The following is a 26,994-nucleotide window of genomic DNA, read 5'->3' as shown; positions in this document are numbered from 1 at the left end:
ATAACGCACATGATTGGGGATTGTGAGGACCTGGGTGCAGGGGGACATGAGTGGGGGCCTGGTGGAGGGTGCCCCTGCACTGCTGGGGGGTGAGGGTGGTGGGAGACATGAGTTGGACATGAGTGGGGGCCTGGTGGAGGGTGCCCCTGCACTGCTGGAGGGGTGGGGGTGGTGGGAGACATGAGTTGGACATGAGTGGGGGCCTGGTGGTGCTGCCCCTGCACTGCTGGGGGGTGGGGGTGCAGGGGGACATGAGTGGGGGCCTGGTGGAGTGTGCCCCTGCACTGCTGGGGGGTGGGGGTGCAGGGGGACATGAGTGGGGGCCTGGTGGAGGGTGCCCCTGGATGCTGGGGGGTGGGGGTGGTGGGAGACATGAGTGGGGGCCTGGTGGAGGGTGCCCCTGGATGCTGGGGGGTGGGGGTGGTGGGAGACATGAGTGGGGGCCTGGTGGAGGGTGCCCCTGCACTGCTGGGGGGTGGAGGTGGTGGGAGACATGAGTTGGACATGAGTGTGGCCCTGGTGGTGCTGCCCCTGCACTGCTGGGGGGTGGGGGTGCAGGGGTCATGAGTGGGGGCCTGGTGGAGGGTGCCCCTGGATGCTGGGGGGTGGGGGTGGTGGGAGACATGAGTGGGGGCCTGGTGGAGGGTGCCCCTGCACTGCTGGGGGGTGGGGGTGCAGGGGGACATGAGTTGGACATGAGTGGGGCCCTGGTGGTGCTGCCCCTGCACTGCTGGGGGGTGGGGGTGCAGGGGGACATGAGTGGGGGCCTGGTGGAGTGTGTCCCTGGATGCTGGGGGGTGGGGGTGGTGGGAGACATGAGTGGGGGCCTGGTGGAGGGTGCCCCTGCACTGCTGGGGGGTGGGGGTGCAGGGGGACATGAGTGGGGGCCTGGTGGAGGGTGCCCCTGCACTGCTGGGGGGTGGGGGTGGTGGGAGACATGAGTTGGACATGAGTGGGGGCCTGGTGGAGGGTGCCCCTGGATGCTGGGGGGTGGGGGTGCAGGGGGACATGAGTGGGGGCCTGGTGGAGGGTGCCCCTGGATGCTGGGGGGTGGGGGTGATAGGGGCCATGAGTGGGGGCCTGTTGGAGGGTGCCCCTGGATGCTGGGGGGTGGGGGTGGTGGGAGACATGAGTGGGGGCCTGGTGGAGGGTGCCCCTGCACTGCTGGGGGGTTGGGGGTGCAGGTGGACATGAGTGGGGGCCTGGTGGAGGGTGCCCCTGGATGCTGGGGGGTGGGGGTGGTGGGAGATATGAGTGGGGGCCTGGTGGAGGGTGCCCCTGCACTGCGGGGGGGTGGGGGTGGTGGGAGACATGAGTGGGGACCTGGTGGGGGCTGCCCATGGTGGCTGGGGGGTGGGGGTGGTGGGAGACATGAGTTGGACATGAGTGGGGGCCTGGTGGTGCTGCCCATGCACTGCTGGGGGGTGGGGGCGATAGGGGCCATGAGTGGGTGCCTGGTGGAGGGTGCCCCTGGATGCTGGGGGGTGGGGGTGCAGGGGGACATGAGTGGGGGCCTGGTGGAGGGTGCCCCTGCACTGCTGGGGGGTGGGGGTGGTGGGAGACATGAGTTGGACATGAGTGGGGCCCTGGTGGTGCTGCCCCTGCACTGCTGGGGGGTGGGGGTGCAGGGGGACATGAGTGGGGGCCTGGTGGAGGGTGCCCCTGCACTGCGGGGGGGTGGGGGTGGTGGGAGACATGAGTGGGGACCTGGTGGGGGCTGCCCATGGTGGCTGGGGGGTGGGGGTGGTGGGAGACATGAGTTGGACATGAGTGGGGGCCTGGTGGTGCTGCCCATGCACTGCTGGGGGGTGGGGGCGATAGGGGCCATGAGTGGGTGCCTGGTGGAGGGTGCCCCTGGATGCTGGGGGGTGGGGGTGCAGGGGGACATGAGTGGGGGCCTGGTGGAGGGTGCCCCTGCACTGCTGGGGGGTGGGGGTGGTGGGAGACATGAGTTGGACATGAGTGGGGCCCTGGTGGTGCTGCCCCTGCACTGCTGGGGGGTGGGGGTGCAGGGGGACATGAGTGGGGGCCTGGTGGAGGGTGCCCCTGCACTGCTGGGGGGTGGGGGTGGTGGGAGACATGAGTTGGACATGAGTGGGGGCCTGGTGGAGGGTGCCCCTGGATGCTGGGGGGTGGGGGTGCAGGGGGACATGAGTGGGGGCCTGGTGGAGGGTGCCCCTGGATGCTGGGGGGTGGGGTGATAGAGGCCATGAGTGGGGGCCTGGTGGAGGGTGCCCCTGGATGCTGGGGGGTGGGGGTGGTGGGAGACATGAGTGGGGGCCTGGTGGAGGGTGCCCCTGCACTGCTGGGGGGTGGGGGTGCAGAGGGACATGAGTGGGGGCCTGGTGGAGGGTGCCCCTGGATGCTGGGGGGTGGGGGTGGTGGGAGACATGAGTGGGGGCCTGGTGGTGCTGCCCCTGCACTGCTGGGGGGAGGGGGTGATAGGGGCCATGAGTGGGGGCCTGGTGGAGGGTGCCCCTGGATGCTGGGGGGTGGGGGTGGTGGGAGACATGAGTGGGGGCCTGGTGGAGGGTGCCCCCGCACTGCTGGGGGGTGGGGGTGCAGGGGGACATGAATGGGGGCCTGGTGGAGGGTGCCCCTGTATGCTGGGGGGTGGTGGGAGACATGAGTGGGGGCCTGTGGAGGGTGCCCCTGGATGCTGGGGGGTGGGGGTGGTGGGAGACATGAGTGGGGGCCTGGTGGAGGGTGCCCCTGCACTGCTGGTGTGTGGGGGTGGTGGGAGACATGAGTTGGACATGAGTGGGGCCCTGGTGGTGCTGCCCCTGCACTGCTGGGGGGTGGGGGTGCAGGGGGACATGAGTGGGGGCCTGGTGGAGGGTGCCCCTGGATGCTGGGGGGTGGGGGGGGTGGGAGACATGAGTGGGGGCCTGGTGGAGGGTGCCCCTGCACTGCTGGGGGGTGGGGGTGCATGGGGACATGAGTGGGGGCCTGGTGGAGGGTGCCCCTGCACTGCTGGGGGGTGCGGGTGGTGGGAGACATGAGTTGGACATGAGTGGGGGCCTGGTGGAGGGTGCCCCTGGATGCTGGGGGGTGGGGGTGCAGGGGGACATGAGTGGGGGCCTGGTGGAGGGTGCCCCTGGATGCTGGGGGGTGGGGGTGATAGGGGCCATGAGAGGGGGCCTGGTGGAGGGTGCCCCTGGATGCTGGGGGGTGGGGTGGTGGGAGACATGAGTGGGGGCCTGGTGGAGGGTGCCCCTGCACTGCTGGGGGGTGGGGGTGCAGGGGGACATGAGTGGGGGCCTGGTGGAGGGTGCCCCTGGATGCTGGGGGGGTGGGGGTGGTGGGAGACATGAGTGGGGGCCTGGTGGAGGGTGCCCCTGGATGCTGGGGGGTGGGGGTGGTGGGAGACATGAGTGGGGGCCTGGTGGAGGGTGCCCCTGCACTGCTGGGGGGTGGGGGTGGTGGGAGACATGAGTTGGACATGAGTGGGGGCCTGGTGGAGGGTGCCCCTGCACTGCTGGGGTGTGGGGGTGGTGGGAGACATGAGTTGGACATGGTTGGGGGCCTGGGGGTGCTGCCCCTGCACTGCTGGGGGGTGGGGGTGATAGGGGCCATGAGTGGGGGCCTGGTGGAGGGTGCCCCTGGATGCTGGGGGGTGGGGGTGCAGGGGGACATGAGTGGGGGCCTGGTGGAGGGTGCCCCTGGATGCTGGGGGGTGGGGGTGGTGGGAGACATGAGTTGGACATGAGTGGGGCCCTGGTGGTGCTGCCCCTGCACTGCTGGGGGGTGGGGGTGGAGGGGGACATGAGTGGGGGCCTGGTGGAGGGTGCCCCTGCACTGCTGGGGGGTGGGGGTGGTGGGAGACATGAGTTGGACATGAGTGGGGGCCTGGTGGAGGGTGCCCCTGGATGCTGGGGTGTGGGGGTGCAGGGGGACATGAGTGGGGGCCTGGTGGAGGGTGCCCCTGGATGCTGGGGGGTGGGGGTGCTGGGTGACATGAGCAGGTGTGCAGGGTAGTCCCCTGTGGTGTTGGCTGCCTGCAGGGGCCGTGGAGGGTGTACAGGGAATACCTGGGAGCACACAGCCGAATCGCGTGTAGAATTTCCCGCGTACCCCTGTCATACACGTACCCAGCCAAATCACGTGTGGAAATTCACGTGCACGTACCCTGCCAAATCGCGTGTGGGACTTCCCGCGCACCCCTGAGATCCACGTACCCAGCCAAGTCGCGTGTGGAAATTCCCGCGCACGTACCCGGCCAAATCGCGTGTGGTACTTCCCGCGCACCCCTGAAATCCACGTACCCTGCCAAATCGCGTGTGAGACTTCCCGCGCACCCCTGAGATCCACGTACCCAGACAAATCGCGTGTGGAAATTCCCGCGCACGTACCCGGCCAAATCGCGTGTGGAACTTTCCGCGCACCCCTGAAATCCACGTACCCTGCCAAATCGCGTGTGAGACTTCCCGCGCACCCCTGAGATCCACGTACCCAGCCAAGTCGCGTGTGGAAATTCCCGCGCACGTACCCGGCCAAATCGCGTGTGGTACTTCCCGCGCACCCCTGAAATCCACGTACCCTGCCAAATCGCGTGTGAGACTTCCCGCGCACCCCTGAGATCCACGTACCCAGACAAATCGCGTGTGGAAATTCCCGCGCACGTACCCGGCCAAATCGCGTGTGGAACTTCCCGCGCACCCCTGAAATCCACGTACCCTGCCAAATCGCGTGTGAGACTTCCTGCGCACCCCTGAGATCCACGTACCCAGACAAATCGCGTGTGGAAATTCCCGCGCACGTACCTGGCCAAATCGCGTGTGGAACTTCCCGCGCACCCCTGAAATCCACGTACCCTGCCAAATCGCGTGTGAGACTTCCCGCGCACCCCTGAGATCCACGTACCCAGACAAATCGCGTGTGGAATTTCCTTCGCACGTACCCGGCCAAATCACGTGTGGAACTTCCCGCGCACCCCTGAAATCCACGTACCCTGCCAAATCGCGTGTGTGACTTCCCGCGCACCCCTGAGATCCACGTACCCAGACAAATCGCATGTGGAAATTCCCGCGCACGTACCCGGCCAAATCGCGTGTGGAACTTCCCGCGCACCCCTGAAATCCACGTACCCTGCCAAATCGCGTGTGAGACTTCCCGCGCACCCCGGAATACACGCACACGTTATTTTTCAGTCAGCGGGTGTCCGTGTTTGTGGGTACCCCTTTGAACGTCATTTGTCCTGGAGGGCCCCAGTATAGGACATTCATCATGGCTGTATATAGGTGCTATTTGTTGGCGCACCTTTTGGCGCACATTTATTACAGGCGCAGAGACGCTACCGCCTGCTTTCTTGTGGCGGTCGTGTTTGTGCCTGTGCGCTGGTTTGACCGTGCGCTTTTTTGCCCTATTCGATTCCATGAATACGGGTTGTAGGCGAGCGTGTGGGCGTTCCGCGCACTTGCACCCTGTACTTCCCCCGTGACGCCCACATTTTGGCAAGTTGTTCCCCATTCCGAGTGTTACGCCCCGTGTTCCGCCTACTTTTGTTGTGTGCGCTGCGCTATGTGCGATTTTCGCTGTGGCCTGTGCGATTTTCGCTGTGACCCTGCGCACGCCGTTAGATGGCCTGTGCGCCAACGTGCGCCGCGCACTTTTTTAGCGCACATCCGATGGTTTTCTCGCGCACAGCCTTCCATGAATCGATGTGCGCTGCTTTTCGTGCGATTTTCGCACTTGCACTGCGATTTTCGCTATTCCACTGCGAATCGCACGTTTTTGGCCACTTGCGCCGCGCTAATTATTCCATGAATCGGCGTGTATGAGTTAAGCTAGAAAACTGGAATATTCCACAAGGATTATTGAATATGATTCTTGCAATTCATGATAATGCCACAGTTAGAGTGCGTATGAATCAGCATGGATCTTTGACCAGCTGGATGGACACTCACTCGGGACTTAAGCAAGGTGGGATTCTTGCTCCAATGCTTTTTAATGTATGTCTGGTGGATTTGGGAGATGATATAGACAACCCAACTTCGATGCCTCCGGAATTAGGCAACACAAGTCTTCAGTGGCTGGCATATGCGGATGACCTTGCTCAACTCCTTAAAGATCAATGCTAACAAAACTAAAATCATGATGTTTTGCCCCACACATTAGAAACCACTGAGGTGGAATTGAATGCTGAATCAGGATAGTATTGAAGTTTTGCATCAAAAAAATATCTAGCGATTACCCTTGATGCACAGCTGGATTGCAATGTGCACCTGCAACAGGTGCAGTTAAAAACTTCACAGGTCATAGGTGTAATCGGATCCTTCTTCTATAGGGACGGGAGGTACTCTATTGGTGTGATCGTTAGAATGTATTTTACGAAGATCCTTCCAAACATGCTCTATGGGGCAGAAACATGGGCACTAAAGAGAATTTCTCAAGTTGTCAAACTGGAACATGACATACTGAGAAGGCTGTTGCATTTAACCAAAAATACTCCTGCAGAGTTTTTCCTGATTGAGTTTGATATTAAGAGCATTACTGCTAAGATCTATTAGCATTGCCTACTCACACACCGGAAATTAGTTAACGTCTCCTTTGGATTGTTTTTTGCACTACTGAGGGACACCTGGGTGACACAGAAAGATTTTATGAAAACTAGCACCATTTCTAAGTTGCAGGAAGTTACTGAGACGTGGATCTGAGCGGGATTCTGGGGACATTTTGAACTTGCCTTACAGTAGGTATAGATATAGTGTGTGATCTTCTCTTTACACACAGTAGGGAACAAGTCTATGCCGACTTGTCTACTAAATCTGCTGCTAAAACCTACATAACATCCTTGGAAGGACAGGAAATAGTTCCAAGATATATTGGTAATTACCTGCGAGTTAAATTTAAGTCAGTACCCACATTGGAAATTACTATGGCTTGGGTTGATATGATATGAGTACCCACATTGGAAATCACAGTGGCTTGGGTTGATATGATATGATAGGTTATTTACAATGCGCTTAATACCCAGAGGTTTCTAAGCGAGGACCCGGGGATCAAACCTGTGGTGCTCTGTGTCGTCTTGCTTCCAAGCCGAGTGCGTTGCCCCTGAGCAATCCTCCCGAGACGAGGATTCCGGCATTCGGAAGCGTGAGAGACTGTGTCGACTATGTGGTGAGAACTGTATTGAAACGGCAAAGCCCCTTCTATTGGGATGTGCTTCGTTATCTAGTTTGAGAAAAGGCTGCTTGGCTGCAGCGGGTTTGTGTGAGGATTATGACATTGCCCAGACTTTGGACATTTTTATGAATGGAAATAACAAAGCTTGTATCTTACGTTTGATGACATTTTGGAAACGGATGAAGAGGATCCTAAACATTTTTAATTGGTGTGGGACTAAATGCATGTCTATTTTATCTTGTAGTAATTATGAAATTGTAATGTTTTATCTGTTATGGACTAGATATTGTTCGTGTAAATGTATTGAAAGTTAACTTTGGTAACAATATAATACAATAAAATAAAAAAAGGAATCCTTTCCCCGTTTCTCCACGCACCTGTGTTTCTGCTAAGATTGCCAAAAACGAATTTGTTTAAACTTGCTTTCCCTTATTTGATGTTTTTTAGTAAATTCTGCTTCTGTCTACTTTTTTCCCCTATTTGGGCTCTTATTTCCTTTTTTATTTGAAAGAATATATGTTCTTCACTTTTATTGATGGTTTTGGTAATTTCTTTTGCGTTTTGGTAACTGTACAGTGCCTTTGGATAAGAAAGTGCTTCATAAGAACAGAACCCTTAAAATAAATAAATAAACCAGTGACGGTAGATGTGATCCAGTGCATTTTCATGCATATTGTAGGGCTGCGCAGCAAAGGAGGGTCCGTGTGATGCAGTGCCCATGGGAACATATTCTGGAGCTATGCAGGAACTTTGGGGAATTTGCGTGATGCAGAGCTCTGCACTAGTAGCCGAGGAGCTCAGCAACGCAATGCTGTCTGATGCTTTGCAGTAATGCCTGCCGTGCGTTGTGTATTTCTGCTTCTGTTGACCCACCTGTTCTGTAGCTTTGCATTTGTAGCCAGGCTGCTGCTACTGGATTTGAAAGAAACCTCCTGTCTTATGCTGAATGGTCTACCCTCCTTGCTTCCCATTGCAGTGGCAGTGGACACAGCTCTACAAGTGGAGTGGAGTGAAGCGAGTACGAGTCCATCCCTGGTGCCTTTGGGACAGACCAGGACATCCGTCGTGAGAACGCTGGCTCGGCAGACCTCCGTGGACAGTCAGGACTCAATAGAGGTACCACACGGCTTTCCAGTGCATTCAGCATGATGAGGACTGTGGCTTTGTATGTATAAGGCTGTCTCTGTTTCCCCTGAGAGGACAGTGGGTTCGGTATGATACTGTAACTCACTGCACATAGCTATGTGGCACCTCAAGGTGGTGTGTGTGAATCACCAGGGGTCCACCTAACTGCTTATCCTTTGCAGGCTGATGAAGCGACCATCGCTAAGTTCATGATGCAAGCAGGACTTCAAATGTCGCTGGGTGATTCGGGTCTACAGTAATTAACTCTTTCATTGGAGCTGGGTCACATGTGGTGCTCTGGCAAAGTTTATGAACACATTTTGAGCAAACCAATCTGCTAGTGGCTGACAAATGGCTGGGGTACAATTAGGGTAAGAGACTCGGGCTGGCACTCTCAGTTTAAAGTTACACCCTTGCTCGTCCCCATTTTTATAAAACACCCCCATTCCTTGTTTTCAGCATTCATTTGAAACACCCCTTGTTCCCAAAATCAAGGAGTTTGTAAACAATTACAAACCCTGATGCATGAAAATGTCTTACCTGCTCAAGACAACCAGACATCTCTGTGTGGTGCCCTACTTGTCTTCACATCACAGAATTGTTTCAGACAAGCACCTTCTGAATAAAATGTGCAAGTGAAGTGTGCCTGCATTACACTGTTTCCGGTTTATGCAATGCAGGCATTTACTGTGGCGAATGCACAGAATGAGGGGCTTTGGGATGCTAATGGCCCTTTCCCAGTCTGCTGTGACTTGTCAGGGAAAGGGGCCATTAGCACTCTCTTGGGGGATTACCTGGGGCCTGTGAAGCCCAGCTGTGGCGTTTACCATCACAGTACTCCAAAGCCCTGGTCAGTGCCAACATGTAGTATGCCGCAAAAAAACCCAAAAACTTTTGTTAGGTTTTCAAGGAGGCAGACCTCTGTGTTTACACTTCAAATAAACCCCCTTTTCCATGTATTTGGGGACGAGGATGCATACCACAGAGCAGTTTAAGGGCCACCACCAGGGGTAGGAGTCTGAGCGCAGGGGGTATCTCACAGTATACACACATAGCTCCTCACTGTGGGGAAGGGAAGAGGGTATATGCCAAGAAGCAGCACCAATGCTTTCTCCCAACTCGCTGCCAGGATAACTTCACCCCGCCATTCTGGCGGGTACTCTGCCTCCCACTCATTATGGTCTGCAACTGGTAAGCGGTGCTGGGAAGAGATGGTGGAAAGTGTCCGTTTCTGCATACTAGGCAATTGTGCAAGCTGACAACATCTTCCTGGCAAGTCTGGGAATGTCTGCATGTAGGGGCGTTTTGGATGGGCAATACTTGCATTCTGATTGGCTGTATTGAAATACCTCTGTGCCCGGGAACTGTGCAAAACAAGCACTATCTGCTGAGCGGGCATGTAGAGTTAACTGCATACTGGTCACACTACCTGAACTGGAAACATCTGCATACTGGTCATGCAGTGAATGCAAACATCTGCCTATCGGGCCAGTCTGCACCATCGATACTGGCATTTGGATACATTTTGCTGAATGTGTGCGTCCCTTGACTTTTATTCTAAAGAAAGAGGGTGGGACTGGGAGAGGATAATATTTCGTGTAACCACATAATTAAGGTCCATACGCCCCACACAGGTATCACGTCAGGACTGGGACAAAAAGTAGAATTGGGCCACAATGAAAAAATGGACCACGTTCACAAATCACAATGCATGCGTGTTATCGGAGGTGATGTTTTTTCTGAATATTTATCCAAACTCTGCATTTTAAAGCACATTGGTCCCTTATCATTGTTTAAAACTTTCAAACTTTCATCTGCCAAGTGCATTAAGTAGTTGGCCCACATTGGCCCAAAAAACGTGGCCCACACAACTTGCCAGACCAGCCCTTTCAGCATTGCCCTTAAAATGACATACCATGCAGATGCGTGAAGTTGGCATTTTACGCGATGCAAAAAAAAAAAAAAAACGACTTCAACCCAACATTTTTTAAAATCTGATTCAAAAGCCACTCATCTTTGTATTTTCTTTTGAACCATTGCCAGTACATGTTACCTGCCATTGAGACTATAAACAGTACAAGGGACAAACGTCTAGAATGACATGAAGAACTAACATGGCAACATTTACACTCATTATGGATTACTTTATGTGATTATTTAAACATTCTAAGTATTGAATATATGTCTATTTTAGGATGTTTTATATGTGAAAAGTTTTTTTTTTAAAACGATAACACACACCATAAAGAACTAAAAATGTTATGTTCAATTTCAATTTGTCAATTTAAGATCAAAAACATGTGTCTATTACTCACAGGGTTGTCTAAATCTGGGCCTCGAGGGCCGGAATCCTGATGGGTTTTCAGGATAGCCCTCATTAATATTAATGAGGAAAATGTGCATACATTTAGAATCATTGAATGCAAATATATCTCATGAATATTAATTAGGGGTATCCTGAAATCCTGGCATGGGTCCAGCCCTCGAGGACTGGAACTGGACATCCAGTGGTTAGGTGGTCGCAGTGTTGCTCATCAAATACCTCCATATAAGCCAGGAATTGGTGGATCACAAAGTTGGTTTACCTAGCGTGGCATCCTCACCCCCACTGGCAAAATTGCTGAAAGCAGGGGGGATTGCAGCAGCAACTTTGGCCCCAGTGCTTAATTTGTAAATACATAAGTGACAGGGAGCAATTATTTTTTAGAACTGTGCCGTGTGGGGTGGCAGCTAGCTGTTTACCACTGCTCTCCATAGTTTCAACATATTCGGGATGTAGCTGCGACTGTGACCTCTGGCTCATTATGGGTTATGTGTGTACCACCCAAGTCAGATGTGTGATTTAAAGATAAGAATCAAACTATAACTACATAGTTGTTTCTTGAATTGAGACACCAAATCCTCATTGTTAATACCCACTGATTCTATGGATAGCAAGATGAACATTGTGGTTGTCTATCTTCAGAAAAGAGAGTAAAACTGTTATCTTCATATAGTAAAATGATGGACAAATGCAGACACAATGATTCCTGTACTGATGAACTTGCACGTCACACAGCTCAGCCAGAGGATCTTCTATAGGGTGGGACTCAGCAAAGGTCTTTTCCTTTTGTAGGCCTCTCTGTGCTGAACGCTCCGCTGCTCTACTAATTCAGCTGGAGACTGCGGCACTGATCGCAGCCATGTGCCAGTGCCTGTTTAAGGCTCAGTCAATTGGTGGCATGTCACCCGTCTCTGTACTGTTGCATCGAATGCTAGCGGCATACCAGAAGGAAAAGGGGAAGTTCCCAGCTTAAACGGGCCATGCATGACCACTAAGTGTCCCCACCTGCTGAGGTGCAGCAAAACAAGCATCATTCTGACACTGGCACATATACATGTCTGTGCCCACCTGCCCTCTGAACTGGTAGCTGCACCTGGCATGGTGGCTGCATCGCTGCTGCCCACACTACATGCCCAAGACACCCACCTTGCTTTGGCAATGCTGCCAGTGATTACAATAGTGGCTTGATACCAGTGCAAAGCAGGCTGACTAGAGCAATGTGCTGGCATAACCAGCGTGAGCACCTTATGCTGTGACCTTTCGGCTCATGGTTGCTCATGAATCTGGATAATTAACACAACAGTGATGGCATAGTTTACACTTTTGTTGTTTGTTGTGTGGCTAAGATTGATATACTGTTAAAAAAGTAAAGTTGCCAAAACACCATATCATAATTTACCTGAGTCTAAGACAATAAGTGTCAGTGCTCAGAAATAAGTCCTGGGCTCAGCCCTGGCAAACACCCCCACACATTAAGCATTGCCTGGCCCATGAAAAAAACAACCTCTGAGAAATTGATGCAAAGACCGATGTTTGCAAAACCAATGTTTTTTGCCTTGAAGTTTTAACAACTTGATGTAAATATGACTAAATGATGATATATGTATTTATTGGAATAGCAAAGCTTACGTTTTCACCACTCTATCCAGTAGCACTAAAGACATTCTCTAGAGTGACTGTAAGGATGATGATGATGATTTCCTGACCAATAATAGTGGAAGATATCCACAGATCAGGAAAGGGCTGCATTGGCTGCCCGTGGCTGCCAGGGTGCAGTTCAAGATAGTCACCCTGACACACAAATGTATATACTGTAAGGCTCCCATATACCTAATGAATAGACTGACTAGTTATAAGCCAAAAAGAGTTCTAAAGCTTGCAAATACTGGCCTCCTTTCATGTCTCAGAATAAGACAGCTAATGGAAACGGTGGGTCTTTTCTGGTGCTGGCTACCTCTGCATGGAATTCCCTGCCATTGAATGTAGGCCAGAAAAGAAATCTGCTATCATTTCAGAAGCTTCTGAAAACGTTTCTGTTCAAATAGATACTTTTTATGAGTATCTCCTGTTCTCGGTGCTCCTGTCCTAAGTGTTTGTGTGCCCTAATGCCCGTGGGCTATGGTGCATAATAAATAAATAATAGAATATACAATACAAAAACAGTAAAATAAAAATGGCACAAGTTTCAATAGTAACTGTGTTTAAATGTAAAATATACTGACTGACACCAGCATTGCCTCAACAAATATGTTTCCAGGTACCTAATAAAACCATCTCAACAAGAAAACAAAAGCAGCTTGCAAGCCATGACTTTCGATGGAACATTGACTTTTGCTTCAGGTATATTAATTAATAGTTGCAACAGCAAGATAATGAAGTGGATTAAAATATCAGAGATTTGTATTCAATCAGCGGGTCAGAGGTTTTAATACTTGTGGAGCAACTCAGCCTTTTATCAACACATTAAGTGCAGCTGAAATTAATATAACTAACACCTGAGGCCACATTTAGAAAGATTTTCACTAAAGCAAATGAGGAGATGTCCTTGTGCACCTCACATATTGTTCCAAAGTCATGGCGGCTACAATGCACTTTTGCCCACAACCAAGCAGGACTATACAGAGAGGATCAAAATAAATGTAGTTATGTGACCATTGTGTGCTCCAGAAAATGAAGGAGACCTACCCAGAACACAGACCTACAAACATTCCAATAAATATTATGCCTTGACAAAGCATCACCAGTGCGAAACACGTGATGGAAAATATTAATTGAGGAATTGACAGTTCATTCTTTGAACCGAATTGAATAAACTGCCAGCAGTCAGAAAACTTAATGTTGACATTTTATTTATTTGGAGGGTAAGCAAATTGTCTGGGTTTAATTAAGGAAGTGCTTACTGAGATATACTTGATGTTGCAATTGAGGAACATGTCAAAGTTGTGTGTGGGGTAATCAAATGCCCCAAACTAACAGAACTGAAAGGACATGTGAAAACAACATCAAAGGAAAAGCAGCATTTTTAATTCACAAAGGCTGAAGAAATTCAAAGGTCCCTTTCACATAAAAAATAGGATTTTAGACACTATCACCAAAACGGCTTTGCAAGGGAATCTTTCTGCAAGGGAAATCCAGAGAAAGCTAGAAAGAAATAGAATACAAGTGCAGATTGGAAAAAAAACATCATATTACTGGCTGAGAAATAAATGCAGCATTTTCACTGAAACTGCCACCCATCAAAATATGGTGCACTGTGACCATTCAGACTCACTTTTTAGCAGAAAAACGAACAGCAGGTAATTAAAAGTGTATTTTATTAATGACTGAAAGAAACAGCTCTGTACGTTCAGGGCAAAAGCAAAGTGGACTCTTAAAACACACTGTATGCCAAGGAATCAAAGGTGATGTTAGAAAATGCAATATGTGGGTTCCATTCAGCCAAGGACACATAGAGGGCCTCTGTGTAAACTTCACAAAGGCTTCCCCCACTGGCAGCCTGGTTTTTGCATTGCAAATGTTTACAACTGCAATAAAGTGTGGCTGTTAAGAGTGTTGAAAATCAAGTGTTCTCCAGACTTGCTGTCTCTGAAGGCAGTTCTAAGCAGAGCAAATAGCTGTAGCAGGTGCATCCCAGGTATCTCAAACAAGCGAGTACATTAACCACTAGCTACCCACTTCTAACACCCCCAAGGGGAAGGCTACTTATCAGAAATTATCCTCACAGTGGAATTTGCATACAATTCTGTCTACCACCACGGTCAAAAAGTTATCTTAAACATATTTTAATCAATATTTACTCCAAACATAACAGTAAAAACAACAACATAAAAAGCCATATACAGTGTTTATCATTTACGAAAGCCATAATGGACAAGATGGAGAAAAAACAACACTTCACACTTATGGCTGTAGTTCACATCACAATGTTTACAATCTATCAACATTGGTTATTTAGCGTGATGTTAGTAATAGTGTGACTGAATCACATAACTATTATACACAAATATGGTATAATGGCGTCTACAATCTGATGTGTTTCTGGGGCAAAGGACAGCACTGTTGCAGTGAAAGGCTCGTCAGTAGTGTCCCAGGACCCGTCTTCAGGATGCAGTGAGTTAAGAGGGCGGTTACACTGTCACCATGACGCATATGTAGCAGTGTAGTCACCTATACAGTGAATAAAAAATTGAAGCAAATATAAGATTTACTCGATACCAGTAAAAACCTTTGTATTCGTGGTGTGAGTGTAATACAGAGAAGTAGCCAATTCGCTAACCTTATGGTGATTTCTTTTGGTGTGATGAGTGAGGCGATTGCACTGCACAGCTTCAATAACACCACTGGGCTCTGATAGAAGTGTGCAGGCAGTCCCTCCTTGAGGTACATGTTATTGAAGCTGTGCCCTGCAGCGGTAGTTTTTCACCGCGTGAACGGACAGATAAGGTAAGCTTCTTTTGATTTTATGACACACACGGCTACCCGACAAATAACTAGACGGCTGACCGTCTCCTTTGGCTCTTTCTGCCCCCATGCAGGACTTGATTCCCTGGTCTGGTTGACAATGCGAGCTGGCACTTAAAAATAACGAAAATAGGAGGAAAAAAGCAAGATAGCGTTTGGGACATTCTTTGTCAAGTAAGTGCTGAGTGTATGTAACCTCTACACTTTTTAAATTAAACCAGCACAGAACTGATATATTCCTTATCCTTTATAGATTCCATGATGCATTATGGGATATGTAGTGCCAAAATGATTACATAACCTATGCTCACGATCAACACGCCGTGCGGGAACTTATAATTGAATTGAGGTCCACGCCAAACGGTAAATATTTAACTTTGACATACCGTATCGTGATTAGTATCCCTTGAAAATCGTATTATTGATTGACTAAAAACATGTATTGATCTACAGCTGTTACTATTTGGACGGACTTGTCGGCCGCCATTATAAGATTGATGAGTGCAATCGCCTCACTCACCACACCAAAAGAAATCACCATAAGGTTAGCAAATTGGCTACTTCTCTGTATTACACTCACACCACGAATACAAAGGTTTTTACTGGTATCGAGTAAATCTTATATTTGCTTCAATTTTTTATTCACTGTATAGGTGACTACACTGCTACATATGCGTCATGGTGACAGTGTAACCGCCCTCTTAATTCACTGCATCCTGAAGACGGGTCCTGGGACACTACTGACGAGCCTTTCACTGCAACAGTGCTGCCCTTTGCCCCAGAAACACATCCGATTGTAGACGCCATTATACCATATTTGTGTATAATAGTGATGTGATTCAGTCACACTATTACTAACATCACGCTAAATAACCAATGTTGATAGATTGTAAACATTGTGATGTGAACTACAGCCATAAGTGTGAAGTGTTGTTTTCTCTCCATCTTGTCCATTATGGCTTTCGTAAATGATGAACACTGTATATGGCTTTTTATGTTGTTTTTACTGTTATGTTTGGAGTAAATATTGATTAAAATATGTTTAAGATAACTTTTTGACCGTGGTGGTAGACAGAATTGTATGAAAATTCCACTGTGAGGATAATTTCTGATAAGTAGCCTTCCCCTTGGGTGTGTTAGAGGTGGGTAGCTAGTGGTTAATGTACTCGCTTGTTTGATGTATCCTTCCTCATATACCACAGCCCCCTTTACAAAAAATGGAGGAATCTTGTGTGCTCACAACATTTGTTTACGCATCCCAGGTATCTACAATCTGCAAACAACCAACTTCAAATAACAAAGAGACAAATGGCCCAGTGGAAGCAGAGCTCCCATTCTGCCAACATGAAGATTTGTTATTAATTTAAAAGGACTATTATAACTTAGACCTTTTATTCAGCAACCAACATTCTTGATGTGTCGTTTTTAGGTAAATTCCAGGCAATTTTGGTGATATAAAATGCATCCACCTGCGACCCAGAGAACTGTGATGGCCATCTAAAATGGGTTTCTGGCTAATCTGAAAATGTTATGAATTTGAGAGTTACCAAACTGGTGGAGGGTAAAACTAGGAATGTGGGGAATAAATTGCATGTTCCTAACAATACACTTTTTTTTTTAAAACAGCTGAAAATTGCCAAACGGCCTTGCAACATGGTGCAGATCCGGCAGTTGTTGTATTAAATTGCCCCTGATTAGCTGAATCAGAAAATATATATATATATATATATTATGGCAGTAACTAGTAAAATTATGAAGTTTTGCCACATAACTAGTTTTTGCCAAATATTTGAGATTAGAGCAAATGGGGATTGCAAATGGAAGCTGCCATATGTCTACTCCAGACTTTTAAGCCAATCCTGAGAGAGGCTGGATTTGGGAGGAGAGGGAAAGGTGACTGTCCAAACCTATTTGCGAGAACTCTTGCAGGGAACTCCCCAAGATTGTAAACTTGACGATGTCATCACTTCTATATAAAGTGGATGCACTATGAGAGAAAGGGAGAGCTCCTTAAAATTATCATCAAGAAGAGAGATGCTGAAAATTGCCATCTGACAGCTGCCAGGAAACACCAAAAGGAGATTTTGCAGAGATTGTCTCTGGGTGAAGCTGTCTCTTTCTGGGAAGGCCTAAATGCTGACTGGGTCCTATGGTCGAGTGCTGTAGGCCATCCTTGAGAGTGCAGTGACCAGACCCCTGCCCTGTCCTTCTAAAGGGTCCTTACATGCAGCTGGCTTTTCTGAACTTTAAACAGCGGTTTTCTATATATGTAGAATTGAGCAGTTTGTAACCAAAAGGTAGGGGAATCTGCTGGCCTTAAATCCATTATAGTGAGCTGGAGGAAGGGTGCGAAACTGTGTACGTGGATCCCCTATTTAACTAAAATGATTAATTATGTAAACTATTAATTTAATTAATTCCCCTTGGCAGAACACCACAGGGTGTTTTCTTTTTTATTTGAAATTAACAAAGCTCATTCCCGGCGTGCCCTGAAAACTATTGACCCTGACTTACCACGACTTCTTCAGGAAGAGGGGTGTCTTTGTCCCTAACTAAAAAAATCAAATGATTATCATCCCCCTTCCTCAACACAGGCCTTTAAGTGGAGGGGGTCTGAAATCCAAAATTCTCAAATCGTCCCAATTTTTACCATCCAGCTTCCCCAACACAGACCTTTAGGTGGAGGGGGGTCTGAAACCCAAAATTCTCAAATCCTCCCTATCTTTGTGTCCAGATTCCCCACCAAAGGCCTTTTAGTGGAGGGGGGATGACGTGAAATCCAAAATGTTCAAATCATCCAAATGTTTACCATCTAGTTTCCCCAACACAGGCCTCTAAGTGGAGGGGGGTCTGAAATCCCAAATTCTTAAATCACCCCAATTCTTCTGTCCGACTTCCCCAACACAGACCAAAGTAGGGGTGGGGGGGTCGCAAAAACCAACTGCTAAATCACCCTGTTATTTTAAAGAAAAAAGTGTGGGTGAAATCATAATTGCCATATGCATTGTACCAATTGGTAAACTAACTGCTAGCCCTTTTAAGAGTCCCAGAAAATCAATATTGCATACATAATTGTTTTTGTTTTATTGATAAGTTTATTTCTATCTTGAAGTGACATTTTTAGAAAGTAAATAATTGTTATTTGTGTTCTTTTCAACTCACTTGTTTGATTTATTTATCTCGAGTGAAGTTTATTCTGTTGTGCCACAGACAAAGCGGTGTTTGACATTTTAGTGCAATTTTCTTAACATCTAATTCAAATAAACAATACACCAGCCTTGTTCTTGGCTCCTCGGTAGCTTAGGGGAGGTATCCAAGTGGTATTAGATGAATTGAAGATAGGTCTGAATAAAATAAATGACATTAACCGTTTATTGTGTGCCACTTTGCTTGGGGAGTGAAGGAACTCCCTTTGTTGTGAGTGGCCTCTCAATAAACGGTTACAGTTTGTCCCAAATCCCAATCGCCAGTTTAAAAGCTTCCTGGCCATCGCGGTACCAAGCTGCCGGCTACTACACACAGTGACATCAGATTGCAAGATCCTTTTATCCAAATGCTTATATTCTTATCAATATGTAGATGTGTCTTGTTCAACATTTCTTGCTGTTTGTGTTCAATTTGTATCTACTCTATTTCCACATCATTGTGAAATATATGACTCCGTACACTATTCCAACCAGACGTTTGATTTGAAATAAACAATAGTACCAAAAAGAGACACACTGAAAGTGGCCTTCCAACAAGTGCATCAATATGACCGGATTAATTGTTACTCCAGGAAGTGGTTATAGATATTGCTTATCTTGATGGAGCATTGCCAAACAACCATTCCATGCATGCCTTTCAGGTATACAGCTGAGTGTTTGTCAGTCCAAAAGGCCAAACGTTGTGTTTTCTTCATGTGGCCCTCTCTGGCTGGTGTTATCACAGTTTCTAAAATGATGATTTGCAGTTCGGCAGTGTGTAGGGTCTGTCAGTACAGTCACAGTGTACTAAATGACTATCTGGTTTTTAGAACGGACGATATATTTGTGTTAATGCGAACAGATCTTTAACCTTCCTGTTGGCTTTCCCCACATGATAAATTGTGCACAACCAACGTAAAGCATACATACCGTTCTTACTGACACGTTTCAGATGTCCAGAAAAAGTTGTTATGATTAATAACATTGCATTTAATACATGTTATTGCAGCACAAGTGATTTAAACATTAAAATGTGGTTGCCGTTAATTTTCTAAAAAATATTTGTTTGGAAGTAGATTGTCTTTCACCTTTCACCATTAAGTTCCTCAGACTTTTATTTCTTCTGTCGGAACAAACTGTTTGCCCAATTGTTTGTCATGTTGGAAAATCTTAGTGTTTCTGTAATATTGCCTGCTATTTTTACTCTTGCTTAGACTGCGTTGTCACAAACACCAACTTAGCGAGAATCTAGCAGAGCTATGAATTGACCACCATGAGTCACAGAAAGGGGCAATTGGAAATTAGGCAATGCCTGAAGGGCTGGCTTGCCAAGTCTGTGTGGGCCAATGTTGGCCACTTCAATTACTTAATACACTTGGCAGCTAAAGGTTTTAAAAAATGACATGGGACCACAGCGCTTTAAAACGCACAATTTGTACAAATATTCAGAAAATATACCACCTCAGATACCATTCAGAGTTACTTCAGTTACTGTGCATCAAGGAAAAAGCAAACATGACGAGCGTTGTCACTGGCCTACGTTCAATGCCGGCCAGTCTAGCCAGGTAATAACACTTATTATGTTTGCTTTACCCTAGATGTACAGTATCCAGGTAATTACATTTTTCAGGTTTGCTTTAACCTTGATGCAGTTACATGATGGGTGGTATTACATGGCTTGCTTGGCCTATGGTCTATTGACGTTCTTACTTTTGTTACTTTTTGCTTGAAAGCAAGGGTAAAGCAAACATGATGTGATTATATGGCTACACTGGCTTACGTTGGTTCTAGTCTAGCCATATATTTGTTGTGTGTCATGGCATTTTTGTACTTTGCGTCAAGGGTAAAAGCAAACCTAAGTGTGATTACTTGTATACTGGCCTATCTTGGTTTGACAAGTCTAGATATAATTTCTTTCTGTTGCATGGCATTTTTTAAAGATTTTGGGAGTCCTTATATGGAAATACTGGTGTATATTGGTGCAGCATGCATGCTCGTGTATGGGATCAGTCAGCATGAATATGTTTTCTATACTGTCATAGGTTGTGGACCAAGGCATCATGAAATTGCCTTGCAAGATGGTCCTGTGCACTGTTGGTGACTTGCATTTATTGGGTTTCTTCATGTGCTACCATACAAAACAGAGTGCAAACTGTGTGCATGTATACTCAATTTTTCACAGAAAGTGCTGTCAAATGCACCGTTTTAACCCATTAATTTAAACATGTTCTCCGTGTGGTGGGGGGTAGGGGAATACATTTACGCCCCTACAGTGTCGCCACTATTAGGAAGAGAATTTCAGCAATGTAGTTGGCTAGTTTTAGGAAGAGAATTTCAGCAATGTAGTTGGCTAGTTTTAGGAAGATAATTTAGTTGGCTAGTTTTAGGAAGAGAATTTCAGCAATGTTTTTTTCTTGTATGTACAAGTGATGTTCCACTCAGGCAGCATAAGGTTTAATGCCATTTCCTTCCGGGAAAGTGCTGCTGCACGTGCTTTCTGATCACTGTGAGCCTCGCGCCTTACCTATTTACCACGCATGTAGCTTCTGCTCCTTTTTGTGATGCCAAGATTGCCTGCCAGGGGTAGTGATTCTTTTCGGTGCTGGGCTAAAGACTGCATCGGAATCGTACGTGCAGGAGGGACACGTGCATGCTGTGAGCCCATGGTCTGGGCATGAGCTGAGTATGTCTCTGGGGAAGAGTAACTGTAACTGCAGATAGCTGCGAGCACTAGGCTATTTGGTGAAAGTGTGTAGGTTGCAACTGGCCATCTGTTGTTAGTTGAGAGGTGATTAGGGGGAGGGTGCAGGGATCGGTGTCTGTGCCCTCCCCTCCTCTTTCGTTTGAATGCATTGAGTGTCCTTAGTAGCCATGTTTGAAGGATGGTGGGGTGTAGGACGTGGCACCTACTATCTGAGTGCATGCGTGCCTTGGGTGGCCTTTTGGGAGCAATCATTACAGATTATGCTACCTCGCTGCAAGCCAGATTATGCTACCTCGCTGCAGGCCCAAGTCCTGCTCCATGAACAGATTTGCATTGGGTTCTCCCATGTGCACAGTTCCTTTCCCTCTAGATCTGGCTGGATTTGAGATTGTTGTAGGTGCACTGTGACGTTCAGCTATTGTACTGGCCGGGCCTAGGCTTGCTCAACTGGTAGAGCGCGGCTTTCACTTTAAGGGCAGAAGGAGCTCAGGGTTATTCCATTTGTAGGCTGCTACAGGGGGGTGTCAGAGCTGGGCAGAACCTTTCACTGCAGTGGTACCTCTAGGAATGGGGACGCGGGAGGGCGGTATAGTCGTCCTGAGCTCTTTACCTCCAGTCTTGGGGGTCAGAGGGTTGGCATAGTGGTCATTAGCCGTTTTTTTTCAGGTGAGTGGCATAGAGATACCTCCTAGGATGGATGGCGCGTAGTGGCTCTTATTTTCCCTATCTCTAGTGCGGGCTGGCTCGGGATGGGTAAAGTCATCCTGAGTATTTCTTTTTTACCGCTGATCTGGCTAGTCTAGTAGATGGGAACAGGGCCATAGGGGTCTATACCACAGGACCTTGTGGGTCTATAGAGGTGCTACAATATCAATAGCCTTCCTTCTCTCACCACTAAGAATGAATTACATTGAGGTGCTCGAATTCTCTTGCTTTTCCTTTGTATATTTCTGTCACACAAGACTCGGTGGTTGAGTTGCATAGTCACATATGTAAACCCTGGGGGGAGTTCACAATGACTGCATGGACTGACTATGCAGACCGCGGGCTATATCCTCACAGTGACCTCCCGAGGGGCTGTGCACATACACATCCGCCAATATCCCAGTTATGGAATCCCTTTAGCTCTGGAACAAGAAGAAAGGACAATGTTGCACGTGCAGAGGTTTCTGTATTTGATGTGTGTTTAAACAGCACAATAGAAAGAAAGCTAGTAAGTGCAGTGCTTAATGGCATGCGTGCCAACATTGCTATAATCTTCACTGCAGTGGTCCCGGGATCATCCCTGCCCTTAGGTATATCACTGCCTTAAGGCCCATTTCTGCTCCGAGGCCCATCCATTCCCCCTCTGAGATTCTTCCCTGTGCCAACACCTTTTCCTGCTCTAACACCCCTCCCTTTTCTGGGCCACTTAGTCTTCTAATGACCAGCGTCTGAGGCCCATCTCTGCAGAGGCCCATCCCTGGCCAGAGGCTCACTCCTGCCCTGAGGCTTAGCCCTGCTGTGGGGTGTACCCTTCCTCCTCACCTGAACTGTAATGGTGGAGCTGTAGTATAAAAATGGCATATAACGCACATTAAACCCGACACTATAGTTAACTAACAGTGCACATAATAACACAAACACGAAAACATCGTCTCTAAATGTGGGCCGCTTCCATGTAAGTTCAACATATTTGGAAAAGTGGTTCTCTAGCCACATCCAAACACACATGGCAAACTGGGTGTACTTTCCAGAATATGTACATGCTAACGAAAAGACCGACCAATACAAAGTGTTGTTGTACTGTATTTTACAAACATCTAAAAAGAAATGACCAGCTTCCGTTTTCGAGATTTGTGGCACAAACCTAGCCCTTTCCCAGAACTGGTGATTGACACAAATAATTCCAAAATCCAATGAGCATAAAACTCGAGGGGTTCACTTTTGTACGTTTTCAAACAGAGTGTAAAATGACTTTTGATGACACGAAAGCTCGCTAAAAGTACGCCCTTCCATCCCCCCCATCCCCGCCTATTCCGTCTGCACCCCACGGCAGTTCAGAACACTGCTCTGCTAGCAGATGAAAGAGAAGGAGATTAAACCAACACATGGAACATGTCCACAGTGAAAAACACAGCTCCCATCTCCTCCTCTTAGCCTTTTCTGCCTTCTGTGTGTCAGGCCACTTCACTGCTGGCGAGAAGATCAATAGGAAGGCGAGGACACAGCAACAGATGCTGAAACTAGACATCATTACGCTTCAGCCACATAAGGGCTTCCTATACAGATGCTTATGGCAGAGACATGAAACAGGAGGAGGAAAAAGTGACATTCCTGGAGCGGAGGCAGCGGGCAGACCCTGAGCGCGGTTTGGGAGTGTATTCTGTGAGCGCAGATTAAAAACATACTTAGACATGGGCATACATGTACGGATGATACATGCGCACACAATGTGAACCTACTCAAATCACAGAATGCTTTGAAATACTGTGCTCAATGTGGAGATTAAATCCTCATTGACACACACTCGCCCAAATGCATGAACCTCACACATGACACTGTTTTAAAAAGAGGTAACTAACTGAACAATACTTTAAAAAGAGATTTACCGTTGCTATCTACACAATGTTCAAGGCTACACACATTGGGAATGTCAGTGTTAAGGTTATTACAAGCACTCAGCCTTCATGACATATTCCCCAAACATCAACAAATTCCCTCAAACTACACATAAACCCTTAACTAACCCTACAGCATTTTCTCATAACACTCAATTTCAATTCGAGGTGTGGCGCTTGTCATTGACATGTGTAATCTCAGCTGACATGCGATGTCCCTTTATTGTGATGTGATACCTTGCATCTCTGTGAGCCACATCCCAAACTTTTCATGTATTTTTTCTTGCATCGGTGTAATGGCTGGAAGCGAACAAACTGCTTTTCTCCATTCTGTCGACAGTGTTGCGTTGGACACAATCCACACTGCGCCTGGGTAACATGTTGCATTATCTGTTGGGCAGCAGTGTTGGCAGTAAACCCACCCCACAGCAGATAATGTCACACCATGGCACGCTTAAACGTGTGAGAGATTGCGAGAGCTGGGCTTGAACCTCTTCCCCAGTGATGTGGCATTTTCTAAATGTACATCATTTATTTCATAGCATAGCGGAAACCTAGATTAAACGTGCTTTCTGAATCAGATACTGATCCTCAGACCGCCAGTGTTTGACAGCTGGTTTCAAGCCTCACCCAGTCTTGCTTGAGTTTCAGAAAGCTGAGCCCTGTGCCATACTCGATGGGGAAGTGTGATGTGTTCTCTCGTGGGTGGTTGCCCCTGTGGTGGTGACAGCAGTGCTTAATTTGTGGGGGGGGGAGGGGTTTGCCAGTGCTCAGCCCCAGCAATTATTTCTGAGCACCAGCACTTATTGTCTCAGGCACAGTTTGATTACGATGTGGTGTTTTGGCAACGTTATTATTTTCACGCCAGTCACATAATAACCACCTATAGAATCAGAGCAACATGTAAATGATGTGTTTTAAGACACCCTTAAACGTGTCGCACGTCAAGCCACGACTGGCGTGTTATTTTATGCGTATGTTTATTGGCATTTGTAAATCCCATTTCTGCCATAGTGAGTACAGCCAACCACAATAAGCCGGTGGGAGTTGCAGCTGCACCCCGTACATGTTGACAGCATGGCGAGCAGCCGTGGGTGGAGGCAACCGTGGGCGGGCAGCTGCCCACCCTGACGCGTCATGTGTGTGTTAGAAAATATTTGATCCCCGACACTTTACAAATTAAGCACTGGCCAGGAGACAGTGCTGTCTCCATCTCTGCATCTGTTAAGCTGTGGAAACTTCATTAAGAATTCATATTAATGGGCAGGGTACACATAATGAAAGGGCCTCTCATGAATGGAATGGGAGCACGTGGTAGCACTTACCTAGTGCTGACATACTGTGCTCTTCCTCTGATTTCTTGCACTCTTCTAATCGTCCATCATAGATGAACTTTGGCAGTGCATTGTTTTGAACAAACAACTTTAAAAAGGGAGCATCCACGAGTGATGTGTTGACAACAGCGCTAAACCGTTTTTACTGTTCTTTTTTTCATAGGGCATTAATGGTCTGCTTTAATATGTCTAATATACACAAACAGCTCCCAGGAACCGAAACGTATAATGGCAGACCTTGTTGTACTGGGAGGGAGTGGGGGGCAACGAGGTGCTTTCAGTGAGAGCAAGCACAGCTCATACATTGTTTTGCAAGGCTATTCAAAACTATTTTCTACATGCTGCTGCTTGGAATGCCAAGTGGCCTTCTTGGCGTCTCTGCTGAAAGTGGACTAATGGATATGCTCAGAGCAGGGCCGTGCCTCTGATGGGATGGCGAGCAGAGGGGGCCTTTGGATGCAGAGAATGGCTGCGATTATCCTAGATTCCCCTGTCAGCCTTCATGCGTGCCGAAGTGGGTGTACTCGGTGATCAGCGTCAAGTGATGCCTGGATCACCGCCGGGAGGCTCTGCACTGCCAGCCACCATGAAGTGAGCATATATTGTGGTAGGGTTACCGCATGAATCCCAACAAGCACCTTCGGGTGTGGGCGCTACACATAGGTATACACCAGTAAATAAATAAAATAAAGTGGGTGCTCGGAAGTTATTGATAGAAGACAGGAGCATCGGTGGGGCTGATATCTGACCAGTGGAAAGATGCGGCTGTGGTAGTCCGACCCCTTGAGGGTTGCAGGAGGAGCAGCGCAGGGAGAGTAGGGGAATCTGCACATGCTACTGCTGGGGGCCACTGGAGACCAGGCGCTGGGTTAAAGAAAAGAAAGACCATCATGGGAGTGGTGTCCTGAATCCAGGAGAAATTGCCCCCCTTCACCTTACAACTGACACCTTGCAGTCACAAACATGATCATTCATTGATCTTGCCTTTAGAATACTGACAAACAAAAACAACCAATCAGGAGTATACTAATAGGTACCCTGGTCTCTTTCAAAGTAGTAACAAGCCTACTATCTGCTGCTAATTGAACCTAGGTACTGTCTCTGTCTCTAGCCAATCGCTATCACCTGCTGTGTTATCATCCACTGCTCTCAACCATAGCACCCAATCAAACCTGCCCACAGCCAGAACCTAAGTGCTGCCTCTTGCTCTGCCCCAACCAAATGACTAATCTAGGAATTAAAGTTGTGGCCCTTCCACCGCAGTAGGATTAATGAAACTCAGTGATTATAGCCATTGACATTGCATCTTATATTAAGCGCATTCCAATAGCACCACATATTCGGATTTCTCTATCCCTGCTCACTGGCATAGTTTACCTCCACTATGTATTGGTGCCTGACCACTCTCCTCCACCTATTGTACATTTATACCAAACGTTGGACATGCCTGCCTCACCTACATAATAACCAACACACATACCTCAGCACACTTAAGGTACCCATCACCGACACCTTGTGGACCACTACTATGGCCACTACCAACCCCTACTTGGATGATCCAGCACTCTGGATACGCCACTTTGCTACTAGACCAACACCTAATCAACCCTGCGATATCACTAGCAGAAACCTCAGACTAAATTCCAGAACCACCTCACTTAAACAGCACCCATACCTGAAGCTCTATAATAGCTCACCTCCATCTCGCAGCATTATCACAAACAACTACGCTCCATCCTTATCATGCTCTCACCACCCTAGCATTTTAACTAGAAATTCTAGATTAGGATCCCGATTGTGGACTAAAAACCCCCAACTACACGCTCACAAGAGCAACAAACTTCAGCGCAGAAATAATAACCTAGCTAACCTCGATACTGATTTAGATAGTACACCAGCCCATACCACCTTGCACGACCTATCTTTACCATCACAAAAAACGACTCCTAAAGACAAATTCATCAAAGCAGTTTTGGTGAATGCTAGGTCCCTCCCCGCCCATGCACTGGACATGGCTGATTTCATAAGTCATGAGAAGCTTGATCTCCTCGCAGTTACAGAAACCTGGCTCAATGCAGCCTCTGGCCCATCCTTGGCCCTTTCTATACCAAATAACTACTCTATCATTAGATGTGAT

General features: G+C 48.0%; 1 protein-coding gene and 1 long non-coding RNA gene across 3 annotated transcripts in view; both read left to right on the top strand.

The window, feature by feature from the left end:
* The window catches only part of FAM131A (family with sequence similarity 131 member A), an 827,483-nt gene that overhangs the window by 318,783 nt on the left and 481,706 nt on the right, over window positions 1-26,994 (top strand). For both annotated transcript variants that reach the window (XM_069618793.1, XM_069618790.1), the window contains exon 2: window positions 8,102-8,241. Coding sequence is in view for 1 of the 2 variants with exons in the window: in XM_069618790.1 (XP_069474891.1) it covers window positions 8,102-8,241 (140 nt within the window). In the remaining variant the exon portion in view is untranslated. The remainder of the gene's footprint in view (window positions 1-8,101; window positions 8,242-26,994) is intronic.
* LOC138493270 (uncharacterized) lies at window positions 15,324-16,195 on the top strand. The gene is made up of 3 exons (XR_011276343.1): window positions 15,324-15,397; window positions 15,488-15,578; window positions 15,688-16,195. It is a non-coding gene; the product is annotated as an uncharacterized lncRNA (long non-coding RNA).

The sequence above is a fragment of the Ambystoma mexicanum genome, chromosome 10, assembly GCF_040938575.1.
Source record: "Ambystoma mexicanum isolate Mex_15411 chromosome 10, UKY_AmexF1_1, whole genome shotgun sequence".
In the NCBI taxonomy this organism is placed as follows: Eukaryota; Metazoa; Chordata; class Amphibia; order Caudata; family Ambystomatidae; genus Ambystoma; species Ambystoma mexicanum.
This window is presented reverse-complemented; position numbering and strand designations above follow the sequence as displayed.